The 13,470-nt window shown below is 38.9% G+C and overlaps 1 protein-coding gene across 1 annotated transcript in view; it reads right to left on the bottom strand.

Moving 5' to 3' along the window:
- COL28A1 (collagen type XXVIII alpha 1 chain) overlaps positions 1-3,367 on the bottom strand; it is a 162,968-nt gene extending 159,601 nt beyond the window's left edge. Inside the window, exons 1-2 of the mRNA XM_073898860.1 lie at positions 3,230-3,367; positions 176-336 (exon numbers count right to left, since the gene is read on the bottom strand). Of these exons, the coding sequence (XP_073754961.1) occupies positions 176-299 (124 nt within the window). The 5' untranslated portion in view covers positions 300-336; positions 3,230-3,367. The remainder of the gene's footprint in view (positions 1-175; positions 337-3,229) is intronic.
- Between the last annotated feature and the right edge of the window lie 10,103 nt (positions 3,368-13,470).

Here is a 13,470-nt window from a genome sequence, read left to right on the forward strand (position 1 = left end):
AGTATAGAAAGTATATTATTATCATAATATAAGTACATTAAAATAGAATGTTACATATATGTTTCTATATATGGTTTGCTATTTGCATCAACTGCTATTTGGAAAAATTCATATTAGTGTTTTAACAGGCTAAAACTTATCATTAAAAACAAAAACAAAACATTTTTTCTTTTACCCTGGAGATCATTTTTCCTTGCAAGTAAATTGGACTTTGATCCTTTCTTTCTTTGTCCATGTATTGTTTGACTCATAAAAGCTGGCAAAAGCAGGAGATAGAAGACAAAATGTCTGTTCCACATTATGGTAGATGGTGAAAAGTCATCTGTCTTGTAACACCTTTAATAGAAAAATCAGTTATAAATACTTTCGTAAAGTACAGTGTTCGCTATTTTTAATTTAAAGCCGGCAGAATTGAAAGCTGGCATGTGACAGGCGCAAGAGGTTTTCATTCATATTTACAGAAAAACATCTACGTTGGGATTTTAAAAGATTCTAATCCAAGTGAATCATGGCACTACAACCAAACATTTATTAGTGAATATTTCTATAATAGTCAAAGAATTACATCCAAGTAATCTGAATTTCCCATTTTATTATGGGGAGCAGAGAGTGGGAAAAGCCATTTAAAAACACTTCAGTCCCACTCTATATGATGGACTATGGTTCAAGCACAGGCTCTCTTTTGACATTTTCACATTCTTCAAGGTGATATCAGATTGCTACATCATTGTTTCATTATAACTAATTCCTGACAATCTCAATATTTTTACAAGGTGGTAGAGAACCACCATCATTTCAGTCTTAATAATACATGCACAACTTCAGTGAGTTCAAAAGGCAAGTCAAAAATCAAATCACCCCTCCAGTTCCCATAGAACACCATTTCTCTTTATACTCTTACTTGGAAACTTCATCTACAACAGAGTTCCAAGCTGGACTACAGCTGTATACATATCCAATGAATCAAGAGTATGAGAGCAAAAGTAATAGATTTGCTCAGCAACACCATTCTTCTAGTGAAGAAATGATAGAAATAAGATTGAAATCAGAAGCACTCCCTCTGAACATTCCTGTGAAGCTGTTTTTCTGAGTAGATTAACAATGAAAAATCTAATCCTGTATTAAAATCTACAGCCATCTTCATCTCTCAATATGCCCAGCTCTACACCAAATGACTTTTAAACCCACAGGCTTCCCTGGCAAGAGAAGACTCATGTGGGGCTAGCCCAGTGTACTTGAGAAGGAACAAGAAAGCTTTTTCTGAACCAACGTTCTGTATGGTTTGGAAATGCTTTCCTTCTTAAACTATATTGACTTCAAAAGTTCTGGAAAAGGAAATCGCATTTTCCTTCAGTTTGCCTTCAGGGAATGGGAACTGGGAAATCATTAGCACGATTTTTCCAGGCTCAAATAGGAGGTAGAAATATATGGAAAGGCAGTGAGAAATGGAATGGATGACTGGCTTCTTTCATACATGCCAGATACAGAAACCCAAAAAGGAATCAAAGCTGTTGGGTTGAGGATGAACCAATAGATGGCTCCATGCCATAATCTGCTCCTCAACTGACATGGTCTTGCAGGAAGTTCATGAAGCTGACTTTGTATCGGTATAGCTAAGCACCTCTGTTGGCAAGTGCATCAAGTGCAATTGGCCAGTGTCAACTCTTCTTCAGATCAGGTGTGCTAAGATGTGAAGACAGCTGGGTGTTAAAAAAAGAAGAAGAAGAAAGAAGAAGGAGGAGGAGGAGGAGGAGAAGAAGAAGAAGGAGTTTGCTGAGGAAATAGAACACATAAAGGACATCCCTCCCCAGGTAATTCCTTGTTAACCAAAGAGAAGACTACAGAAGGATGTACACGTTTAACTCTGAAGACTAGTGTAAGAACAAGGCTATGTAGCCAAACGTAGCTGCTATAGTCTTTGGAGGGGGGCAGGCAGAATAACACTGTGTCCCCAGTATTACATACAACCTTTCTCTTTTGTTGAGCCCATACCACAAAAAGTGTCCCAGAAGTTCTGGAAATAAGAGACTGAGAATTTAAATTCATTGAAAATAGGAGAGATTTCACAAGCTACATGATCAATACAACTCTAAAGAAGGTGATTCCCATGCAGGATCCTGAGCAGAAAACCACTTTCTCCTCATTTGTAGGCCTCATTTGGGGCTTTAGAAATGCTGTCTTTAAATAAAGACTCGTCTTTCCTAAAACTAAGCACCTGCTCATATAGTTTCTTTGGCATATAATCGTGAATGCATAGCTGAAGCTTTGTATACACAATGTTCACTATCACACTTATTCATTAGCACTAACCATTATGTCTCATATTTCATTACTATTTGCTCTGATAGTTTTTATCCAGCTCTCCCTAAGCGGTCGTACTATTCCCCTCTCTTTACTGATATTAGCTAGAGGACACTCTTATACCTTTGGTTTTTAGTTCTACTGCCTTCCTAAAATCTCTTTCTTTTTAATTAGTTTGGCATCTTAAGAGCACACCATTTCAAACCATTTTTGCCATATTTTATTTTGCCTCAGTTTTTAGTAATTTTTACCTTTCTCTCATTTAGATATCATATATAAGCAAAATGGGTTTCAGGGGAAAATGCCATTAGTTAAATAAAAGAAACATAAACCTCTCTGTTCATTATAACTTACATTTTATAAGTGTAGAACCAATGATTATCTTTAACCAAATGCCATACATTTGCCCTTTTTGCCTAAAATTTATCTTGGGTAAATATCAGAATCAACAAATCCAAGAGACTTTATATTTTGTGATTTTTCAAAAATAAAATTCAGCACAGTTTACCAATTGTGTTCACAGTGTTTGCATCTCATTTGTTTCACAGAAAGATAAAATTATCAAAAGAAGACTTTATTCAAATTGCCAAACCAGCCAAATTATAAAATATTCTGTAATTAATACTGAGTTATAAAAATATGTTCCAAATTAAGAAAAAGAGGTCCTGAAAGATATTAACATCATTGCAACACTAGGTAGTAGACTGCAAATTAAAAAATCAATTTTAGACTTTGAAATAAATTTTAAACGTCGACATTTTAACAATTATTTATATTTTTCTAATAATTAATTTAAAGTAGTGGCAGAGGATAGAAATTTTTGATCAGCTTTCTTCACATAAGAAGTAGGCAAACCCCTTAGTCTTCCACGGTGCCTAGGTGGTCCTATCTGATTTCAAGTGATTAAAATAAAACAGTTATGTCTTACCTTATAAAGTTTGTCAAACAGGAATTAAAGACTGATTAAGCAAATGCCAACAGCAAGGACCATTGTTAGGGATGGAGTTGGCTATTTGATATTGTTCTTTTCTGTGGAAGTAAAAATTGTCTTGGTCTTGGAAGTTTTGCAATCTTTTATTCATGTTTATTAGCCTAAGTTAAAGCAAGAGTGGTCAGGCATTTGGCCAGGGTGCAAGATCTGGGTGGGATCAGTAAGTAATTTAAAGGAACAGTGTCCTCTCAGAACAAGTCTGTGTTCTCCAGACTGTTATGAAAATAACTTGAGCAGATTTTCTACATTTTCGGCATTTATTGACAGCCTGCTGTTTCTCATACCGTGCCCTCCTTCCATTTCCTCCTTTCTTTGCCTGGGGTGTGCTCTGTGTGTTCTGGCTCTGAACAGCTTTGTGAGGGAGTGTTAGTGACAACAGACTCAGACCCCAAACTGGTTTTTCAAGAGAGGCAATGGGTTGATAATTTTTGAAGCCGGATGAAGAGTATAGAGAAGTTCATTATTGTAGCCTTTCTACATCTGTGATTTTTGAAAATTTCCATAATAAAAAGTCAAAAGAGTGATCTGAATTTAGCCCTGGTTCTGTCTCTCATATGGGGACCTCAGTTTCCCATTTCTGAAATGAGGGCGTGAATTTAATTAGCTATCAGGATCCTTCCAAACTATAACACAGGAGCTAGGTTTACAGTGGTCAATATTCTGAGCTCTCTGTCCCAGAAAGGTAGTCACTCAAGTGGCTCCATTCTCTTTTTTCTTAGTTTCTACCTCGTGGTTACGACCCATTTTAAGTCGATGTTTATCAGTGCAAAACATACTGCCAAGAAGCCACTCGACGCATAGACAACTAACAGGCTTCTCAACAGAAGACAGAGTACCAAGACGATCAGAGATAGCAATATAAACGTTCACACCATAATTATTTAAAACCAGCTTTCCTAGGAAGGCATTTTTACATTTACAGATCTGCTTATTGCAACAATAATAGCTTCCATTTCATGAACACTTTACCAGGTGTGAGGCACGGCGCTGAGTTCTTCATACACATTACGGGACCTAACTCACAGCGCCGCCCCCTGCAGACAGTAAGTGCTGTAAGATTTTGCGTTTTACAGATGAGGATGTTGAGGCGGAGAGGAGTGCGGTCACTTTCCCACGGTCACACCAATGCTAGAGAATGCCAGAATGATATCTCAACTCAGATGTAGCTGACCCCTGAGCCTCACTTACCACAACTACTGCATCATTAAATTACATACCCTTGTGAATGCATGTTCGTGTTTTCATTGTCTCGGCACCACAAAGCAGTTTTTGAAGAACTGAGGAAGTTTTGTGAGGCTTTGGTAACAGAAAGAAGAAACAGTGGGTACCCTGCCGAAGCACAAATGGAGTTTCCCAGGAAGCAACCCCATATATACCTTATATAGCCTGTGGATGTTAGCCACACTTGTCACTTTTGTGAGTTGAGAATCAGGGGACAAGGAGGTGGCATTTTTTTCAGAAGGTCACCTCCCTCTTTTCTGGGGGTAGAATACCAACTTGCAGGATAATGTACCTATAAGAAGCAAACAAGTAACTCCTGGAGGGGAGATAGGGACTAAAGCCCTCCTGCTTCGGAACTGTTCTGACTGAAGTTGGGGACGGGTTGGAGTCCTGCCTGCTCACCCATGTCCTTCCATCCCACAAAGTCAAATAGAGTAACCCAAACCCAAGGTTTGCCGCCTTTCATTCCCAGGTGTGGCCATCAGCACTAAGTTGATTAGGTAGATGACTCCAAAGAAAATCTTGTGTCCTGTCCATTTATATAAGGCAATGCACTTTGCCCCCAGAGAAACAAGATGCCTTGGGTGAAGACTGCAGTCTTAATCCTACTGGATGGTCTTGGATTAGTGTGCAATTAGACACACCCAGTCCAAATAAGAGCCAGAAAAGTCCACTTGGAGTCCATGCCCTTCTGACAGTTATTCTGTAGCAAAGTCTTGGGGTTTTTTTTAGAGTTTTCACTATGCCTTTATTATGGCTTGTAGGGGCCGCACCTCCTTTGACAACATCTACCTTAATATCTCTAATTTTTCGGGGCGCCTGGGTGGCTCAGTCGTTAAGCGTCTGCCTTTGGCTCAGGTCATGGTCCCAGGGTCCTGGGATCGAGCCCTGCATCGGACTCCCTGTTCGGCGGAAAGCCTGCTTCTCCCTCTCCCACTCCCCCTGCTTGTGTTCCTTCTCTCGCTGTGTCTCTCTCTGTCAAATAAATAAATAAAATCTTTAAAAATATATATACACCTCTAATTTTTCTATTACTTGTAGTGCACAGTGCTGGCTGCAGCAAAGTCTTCATAGAAGAAAGAACATGCTGTGTTTACTATTATAACTGTAATGGTCTAGAGTAAGCCCTCAATAAATGTTTATTAAATGAGTGATTATTCAAAGTAATTTTTTAGTATCCATCATTCTTGTGAGAACCGTGATACATTAGATTGCTCTCTTCCAGAGCACTACTAGACAAGAAATCTTTTTTCAACTTTTTCAAAAATTTTGAATACTCTACCACAGTAGAATCTATGTTGGCTTTCTTTGTTTTGGTACCAGTGCCAAGATCTCCATTTCAGTAGTGATGGTATTTTGAGGTCTAGAAACATTTAAAAAGAATCCAAGGTTAGCCTGGTGATGGGTATTAAAGAGGGCACGTATTGAATGGAGCACTGGGTGTTATACACAAACAATGAATCATGGAACACTACATCAAAAACTTGTAATGTATGGTGATTAACATAACATAATAAAGTAAAATTTAAAAAAAAGAATCCAAGTCTGGGATGATTTGTACATATCAGAAGGTTTTATCTGCCTGAGGTTATAGAAATACTAAAAAGGCTAGTAATGTATCAGCTCAAACTTGTATGGAAGTTATACATCGGGACCAAGACCAAGGTAGAGGGTAATGTTTCACACTGTCCTCCCAAGTTTGGCCACCTTTTTCACTGCTGACCCAGAGTAGAAAAGAACATTTATCAACTGAGAAAGAAATCAAAGGCCTTTTTACCCAGTTTGGAAAGATCTGTCATTGGAAGTCCCCTTCTATTCCTTTCAGTATAAAATCTTGATATAGATTTTTTTAAAAAGAATTTCTAACATTTGCCCCAAAGCTCCGAAGTTTCTGTATTCACCATCCTTCTTGGCTCCGCAAGTATGACTTGGACCTTCTCTCTTGTCATTCATCGGGAAATTAGAGGAACACCAAAGTGGATTTGGTCCTATCTGTCAACTAAGGGAAGGATTAAAAGCATTCAAAGACAACAAGGAAATGAAAATTATCATTGGTCATAAAATGTAGGCAAGGCGGCATGGTTTCGGTCTGGAGCAGCATGACTACATCTCACCTCCCCGCACCACATTCTGATTGAGTTCACTCTTCCACCTTCCCTCTCCTCACTTGTGTTTTGTCCTATTTACTCCCTGATGTATCTTGCCTCATTGTTTGTCTCAAACAATCCAGTCCATTTGGGATTTAATACGAATATCCAAAAAAGGAAATTTTTAAAATAACTATCAAATTTCTGGAAATAAAGTGTTTTTAAGAACATTAAATAACTTACTATCCCACACTATATCAACCCATTACAACTCTGGTTTACACAACATTGTCCCTAATTGAGGTAAGAGACTCATCTGCTTTTTGAGTTACATCTAAATTATATATTTTCTCCTGGGCAAGAGTTTGTTTCTTCTTCTATTCTTTTAAATTCTGTACTAAAAGTAAACTATTCGTGAACAAAGTTTGCAGTTAAAGAGACCTGAGGTGAATTAATATTTTTGCTATCTTGGGATATGAAAAATCTTTTAATAATATAAAGCTCTACACAAATATAAGGTATCTATTATGATCATTATTTATTGTTTATATCCAGAACTATAGATTCTGAAATTACATATGTACAACTTTAAGTAATTTTTACTCAATTATATATTTTCCATTATGTTAATTGACCAAATTCAGAAATGCCAAATACACAAATGGGGACTGACCCCGGGTCCTGAGGGACTCTTGATTGAAAAAAGATATTTGGGCACCACCTTGTGGGGCTTTGTGGAAAGACACAGTGTCAGAGTCAGCTTGTCTACTAGCATTAACAGATTAAAATTCTTAATTGCCTATGATTCTGAACAGATAGAATGTAAGTTGCTTTCTAAAAAATTTTCTGGGTAGGGGAATAAGAGAATAAGCCAAAGGGGATGACAAAATTAGTTTTATATATGAATCAAGAAACTAACATCTGATGAAATCTCAAATGCATTTATTTAACAAACGTTAACTCACATATGGTTCCAACTATGTGTGAGGCATTGGGTAGAAAAGAAATAAGGCCCAGTCACTTCAGCCCAGTGAAAAAGATAAGGAAGTAAAAGGCAATGGCAAATTTTACCAAAAATATTTTTTACGTAATCAAATGACAAACGCAAGTTAATGATACCGTGCTGATGTGTTTGGAAGAAAAGTGTACTGTTATCTGCAACTTACTTTGAAATGCATCATATGAGGGGCGCCTGGGTAGCTCAGTCAGTTAAGCATCTGCCTTCAGCTCAGGTCATGATCCCGGGGTCCTGGGATCCAGCCCTGTATCGGGCTCCCTGCTCAGTGGAGAGCCTGCTTCTCCCTTCTCCCTGCTCATGCTCTCTCACTATTTCTGTCTCTCTCTCTCTCTCTCTCAAATAAATAAATAAAATCTTTTTTTAAAAAAAAAAAAAGAAAGAAATGCATCATATAAAAAGAAGATGGATAAAGGCCTGGATAGACACATATATGAGAGAACAAATATGTCAGTTATAGATCAAGTGTTAATCGTGGAATCTAGATGGTGGGTAGTGAGTTTATAATTCTGTCAGCTTTTCTGTATGTTTGAAATTTTCATAACAAAATATTGGCAAAAAAACCCACAAGGTAATGGTGGTCTAGTACAATAATATCTATAAAAGAGACCTGTGAAGAGGGCGCCCAGTCGGGACTGTGACATGGAGGTTGGAAGTGCAAGGAGCAGATGATAAGTAGGCATTTCTCTGATGCCATGTTAAAGGGTTTAGACTTTACCTTGAAAGCAACAGGAAGCCACTGAACAGTTTTAAGCAGAGGAGTGACATGATCACATTTTCATTTTAGGAAAATCACTCTGGTGGCTGTGTGAAGAATTAATTGCAGAAAAGCAAGCCTGGAGACTAAGAGACTTTTTAGCAAACGTAGCAAAATACCAGTGAGAGAAAAGGCTCTCAAGTACCAGCAGTGGGGATGGAAAGAAGTGAACAATTCTAAGAAATACTAAGGAAGCAGAATCAAAGAGCTTAACTGGCCTAGGAAAGGGAAAGAAATGAAGAAGCACGGGCGCTTGGGTGGCTCAGTTGGTTAAGGGACTGCCTTTGGCTCAGGTCATGATCCTGGAGTCCCGGGATCAAGTCCCACATCGGGCTCCCTGCTCGGCAGGGAGTCTGCTTCTCCTTCTGACCCTCTTCCCTCTCGTGCTCTCTATCTCTCATTCTCTCTCTCTCAAATGAATAAATAAAATCTTTAAAAAAAAAAAAGAAACGAAAAAGCACGGTATCCAGTGGTTTGTTGAAGAGTATTTAACAATTGGTTCTCTGGAAAAACATATGTGTGTACACAAATTTATATAAGTTTATTACAAATGTTACTGATAGAAAGACTGTGTGGTATGCAATTTACAAATAATAAATACATATACAATTTTCTGTATTATAAATTCCACATAGCAAATTGATTCTCTTAGAATGCTTTTATTTATTTTTGCCAAATCCTTGTATCCTTACTCAATTTCTGGTTGCAGTTTATACATGACTGTAATTCTGACAGGGATGCTGACTGATATTTCCATTTTCTTTAACAAGCAAGTGCGCCCTTGCTTTCATATTTCTAGGGTACTTATGTTAGTGTATAACTTTTGGTATCTTTCCTCCCATTATCCACACCTCCCCATACGAGGAGGAGTTAGATTTATCCTGAATGGTGGGGGTGATAGTGTAACACCCATTGGTCCATGTTTCCTGTCTCAACATCCATCATCACAAAATAATATTTTAATAGTCTGAGCATTTGCTTAATTTACACACCATGTGTATGTGCTTCTCATGACATATAGTGTCGTTCCCTTTACAGTATTACACAAGTAACATACACTATCATACCGCATATTAGAAAAGTGTCTTGTTCTCAAGACTCTTACTGCCTGACAACTGTCAGAATAATCACAATGCAAATGACCCCTCTGGAGGCATCTAATGCACAACCTGCAGAACTGTAGGCTTCAGCCCGGTGTAACATTGCTCTGTTCATACGATTAACATTTTGGTATAGAGTTGCAAAGCCTTTTTTGTAATTTATTTTTACATTTTATAATTTGTATTAACTTATAAAAGACTAGAAATTTCAGTTGCATACAATAGTTTGTTCCTTCTGATTCCATTTGAATGTCACCAATCCATTGAAAACACAGGACTCCATAGGATGCATTATAAAACTTTATTTTACTCCACTGTCATTTTGTTTCTATTTTTGAGGGCAGGATTTTTTTTTTCGCCACTTGGATGACATCCCAGGCAGGTTCCATGAGTCTTTGGATCAGTCTTTTATATAAAGATCGCTTCTTTCACATTTAATCATAAAAACTATGTGCTTCCCACAATCAAAATGTCTATTCCCAAGTAGTAGCCAAAACTCTGAGCTTGAAGATTCTCCTCTCCACGGCTAGGGCTTGCTTCAGGCTGGAAGCCTACAGTGGGAAAATGGGCATAGTCAACTTTCCCATTTCCCCACTTTGTGCCTCTCTGCCTTTCACACACTGATGAAGAGTAGTTTCTGACTCTTCCAGGTAGACCGTCGGGAAAGAACTACTTAAGTCAACGGTCTTGCTCCGGTTTTGGAAGGTATTAAAGTGATCTCCTTCTCCATTGTGGAGCCTTCCCTCTTTCTTTGGAGACTGCTTCACTGCGGATCTCTCATCCCACATTCTTTTAAAGGCAGCTAGGTCTCTTTTCTGGTGGGTGTCAAATTCCACCTTCTCTGACCCTAGCCTGTTACCAATGGAACACTGCCAGTGTCTCTCAACGGAGGTCACCTCACTCCCGGCAGAAAGCCTTCTTATTTGACTGTGCTATGCTGCCTCTCTCACCCTTGTGGCCCTCATCCCATCTGCAGGGCATGCCCAGGCATCGTTTATCCTGACAAACCCCAACAGTGAAGGTTTTCCCAAGAGATGCGCCTCTCACCTCTCGGCCTCCAGAACAACCAGCCAGCCTTTCAAGTTTTCAGGCACGGCTCAGACAGCAGACCAACATGTTCTCTACCCACATCTCTGTTCCTACTTGCACAGATCAAGCTCTCCATGGACAACCGTGCCCTTAGATCTCTGCTAGGGGATTAGAAGTAAGGCTCTCTGGAAATGAATTTCTCCAAAGGAATCCCTCTCGGATTTTTCAGTTCTGAACCCCCTCTAGGAGGGTTTGGGGTCTTCAGGCTACAAAATCTGTTCCACTTCTGCAAGTTGTAGCATCTCACTTTGGAACGTGGGAGTATTCACCACCTATTGTTCCATTCTGGTCTAGTGGGGCTTTCTTTAGCCAGTTGCTAGACATGGCCAATTCTATTTTTAACATCTTATTACTCAAACAAACATGTTGTATGAGCATGGATAAATCCTGAAAGAGAAACAGAAATGAAAACAGTTGTGCATGTGAGAGTACCTGAATTTTAAGACATTTCCTTCAATATTGTTTTCACAATAATATTTTTAAATTTTTGAGTTGGAATGGAAGCATTCACATATTTGTGTAACTTTTCATCATGCATTCCTTATTCTGATTCAACGTATAATGAGGAAAACAACGATGACTCTAACACATTTCCCACCCTCAAGGAATTCACAAGCTATATAAGTATATTGTGAAATAATAGGTAATAGCATTATTACAGCATGTGTGTGTGTGTGTGTGTGTGTGTGTGTGTGTGTGTGTGTGTGAAGAGACAAAGAGTCTGACAGAGGCACAGAAGACAAGGTGCCAAGTAGTTTGGAAAGGTAGACATTACTCCCAGCTATGGGAGATATTAAGGAGGAACTAAGTGATACATATTGAGGGATGAATAGAATTTAATTTTTCTATTCTTGGAGAAGGGAAGTCCAGGAAAAAAATAATTGGAACAAAGTCATGTTACCAGGTGGCAGATTGTTGAATTCCTTAGTTCTTATCTTCTCAGAGGAAAGAATTCAGTAGAGAGCCCCAGTAGAATGGTCAAGTAGCAAAGATTTTTCATTTCCCAAAGTGAAGGTACACTCTTGGGATAGAGAAGTGGGCTGACCTGAGGATGGGTGGCAGGATGCTGAGTTTCTCATTGTGTTCTTTTATGGGGGGGTATTTGGTCTCCTTTCTCTCCCCGCCTCCCCGCCTTGGTATTATCACTCCACCCTTGAATCTGCCTGGGTTTCCTCCCCTCCAACCTTTTAGGCAAGTTTGTGTTAGTCATCTCCTCATGAGCACCTAAGCACGACCCATGGTGGGGGCCCAAATCTCAGTGCAAATGGTATTATAATGATGTTATAACAGCCTCAGGGTTACTAGTGGACAAGGTCTTTCTTAAGAGCGCATGCTCCAAAGTTGAGGAAGTCCCTGTAGCCTGTATCTTCTGCTTATCAGCCTGTGCTAAAAAGCAAAAGGGATTGATCTAAGGGAGATGGGACAGTGTCTTGGACAAAGACCAGGTGCTCCTTAGCAATTGTCCATCTGTTATCCTCCTGTCTCTCCTCTTGCTCATGTGCATCTAACTGCCCACTCTATCAAGCATGTTAGAGGAAAAGTGCTATATAAAAGTAATTAGGGACAATTAAGTAGGGCTAGAGCTAGCATGGGTTAAGGGATCAAATGGGAAAAACATATTGGGCCAGAATGGGGACATCTTCATGTTGTTAACTTTTTTTTAAAATATCCTAGAAGCTTTTGTGCATGTTACATGGAGAGGAATATCCACCACTATATGTAATTTATTAACCTTTAAGTCATTAATATGTATTTTACCTCATTTATACAACTAATACATTAAACATATACTGATTTAATAAGCTACATTTCCTCAAACTCATAAACAGTGTTGCAAACTGAATACTTCTTCTTAAGTTTAGAGTAGCAGATTACTTTAAATGTTCTTCAGAAGAAGCTTAAATACACTCTACTGTGCAATTATAAAATTGACTGATAAAAAGTTCCAAAAGGGTTGGACTTTAGGAAGTAAATCTGTTTCCTCATCATTTCTATCCTGATTCTCATTCGGATTCTCTTTATGCTTCTGATTTCTTACCCCTTGAATTTCTTCCTGGGGTTGCAATTATACTTACTAAGAAAGTCAGGCTTAGCTTCTCAAATAAGCTGCTGATGGTCCAAGATTTTGAACATGAGAATCAAATCCATTATCCATTTGAAGATTTTATAGTCATACATTGTATGTTACTTCAGCAAATTCCAAATTATTGATCGGGCCAATCAGATACGCTTTGGTTTTTCCTTGACCCGGTCTTTTGCTCAAAGTAACACTGACTCTGAATGCATCACCTTCATAGTTAGATATCTGTCTAACTTTCAGCGATGGCTCTGGGAATCTTTTTCTCACCTTATTACCAAGAGAAGCCTGCCTTTACAACTGCTTTGGGCTTTGTCTGGTATAGGTAATTCTGAAATTAATTTGATCCACTGAAAACACAAGTTTTCTTTCTCACTGACTGTTAAGACTTAAAGTACGGACATCTTAACTGCAGGCTGAGGAGTCTGGTGGCTGGTCTGTAGGGAACATGAACCAATGAAGAGTTCTACCTAAGAGGGTCACTTGAGATGTGCTCAGGAAGATCAATCTGGCCACACAGAGGAGATGGTTTAGAGGAAAAAGGTAGGAACAGGGGAATCAGAGGCCAGTTGGGAAACTATTGTCTGGGTGAGCAGTAATTAAGACCGAAACGAGGGCAATGGCTATGGGAGCAGAGAGATTGGCAGAATTTAGCCACATCATCTGTTTCAAAAGCCCAAATGTGATTTACGCAAATCCCATCCAAGGAGGGGAAGAGACCAGGCAGCACAATAGCCTGTGTTTCACTAGGATTAACAGTGCTGATCAGATAGCATTTTGATGGCAGGTTCTTTACGGCTTCAGTGCTCATCAGAAGGGATGAGCCAAGTTT

This window comes from Callorhinus ursinus, unplaced genomic scaffold (genome assembly GCF_003265705.2).
Source record: "Callorhinus ursinus isolate GAN/ISIS: 27379988/994484 unplaced genomic scaffold, GSC_fseal_2.0 scaffold12, whole genome shotgun sequence".
Taxonomy (NCBI): Eukaryota; Metazoa; Chordata; class Mammalia; order Carnivora; family Otariidae; genus Callorhinus; species Callorhinus ursinus.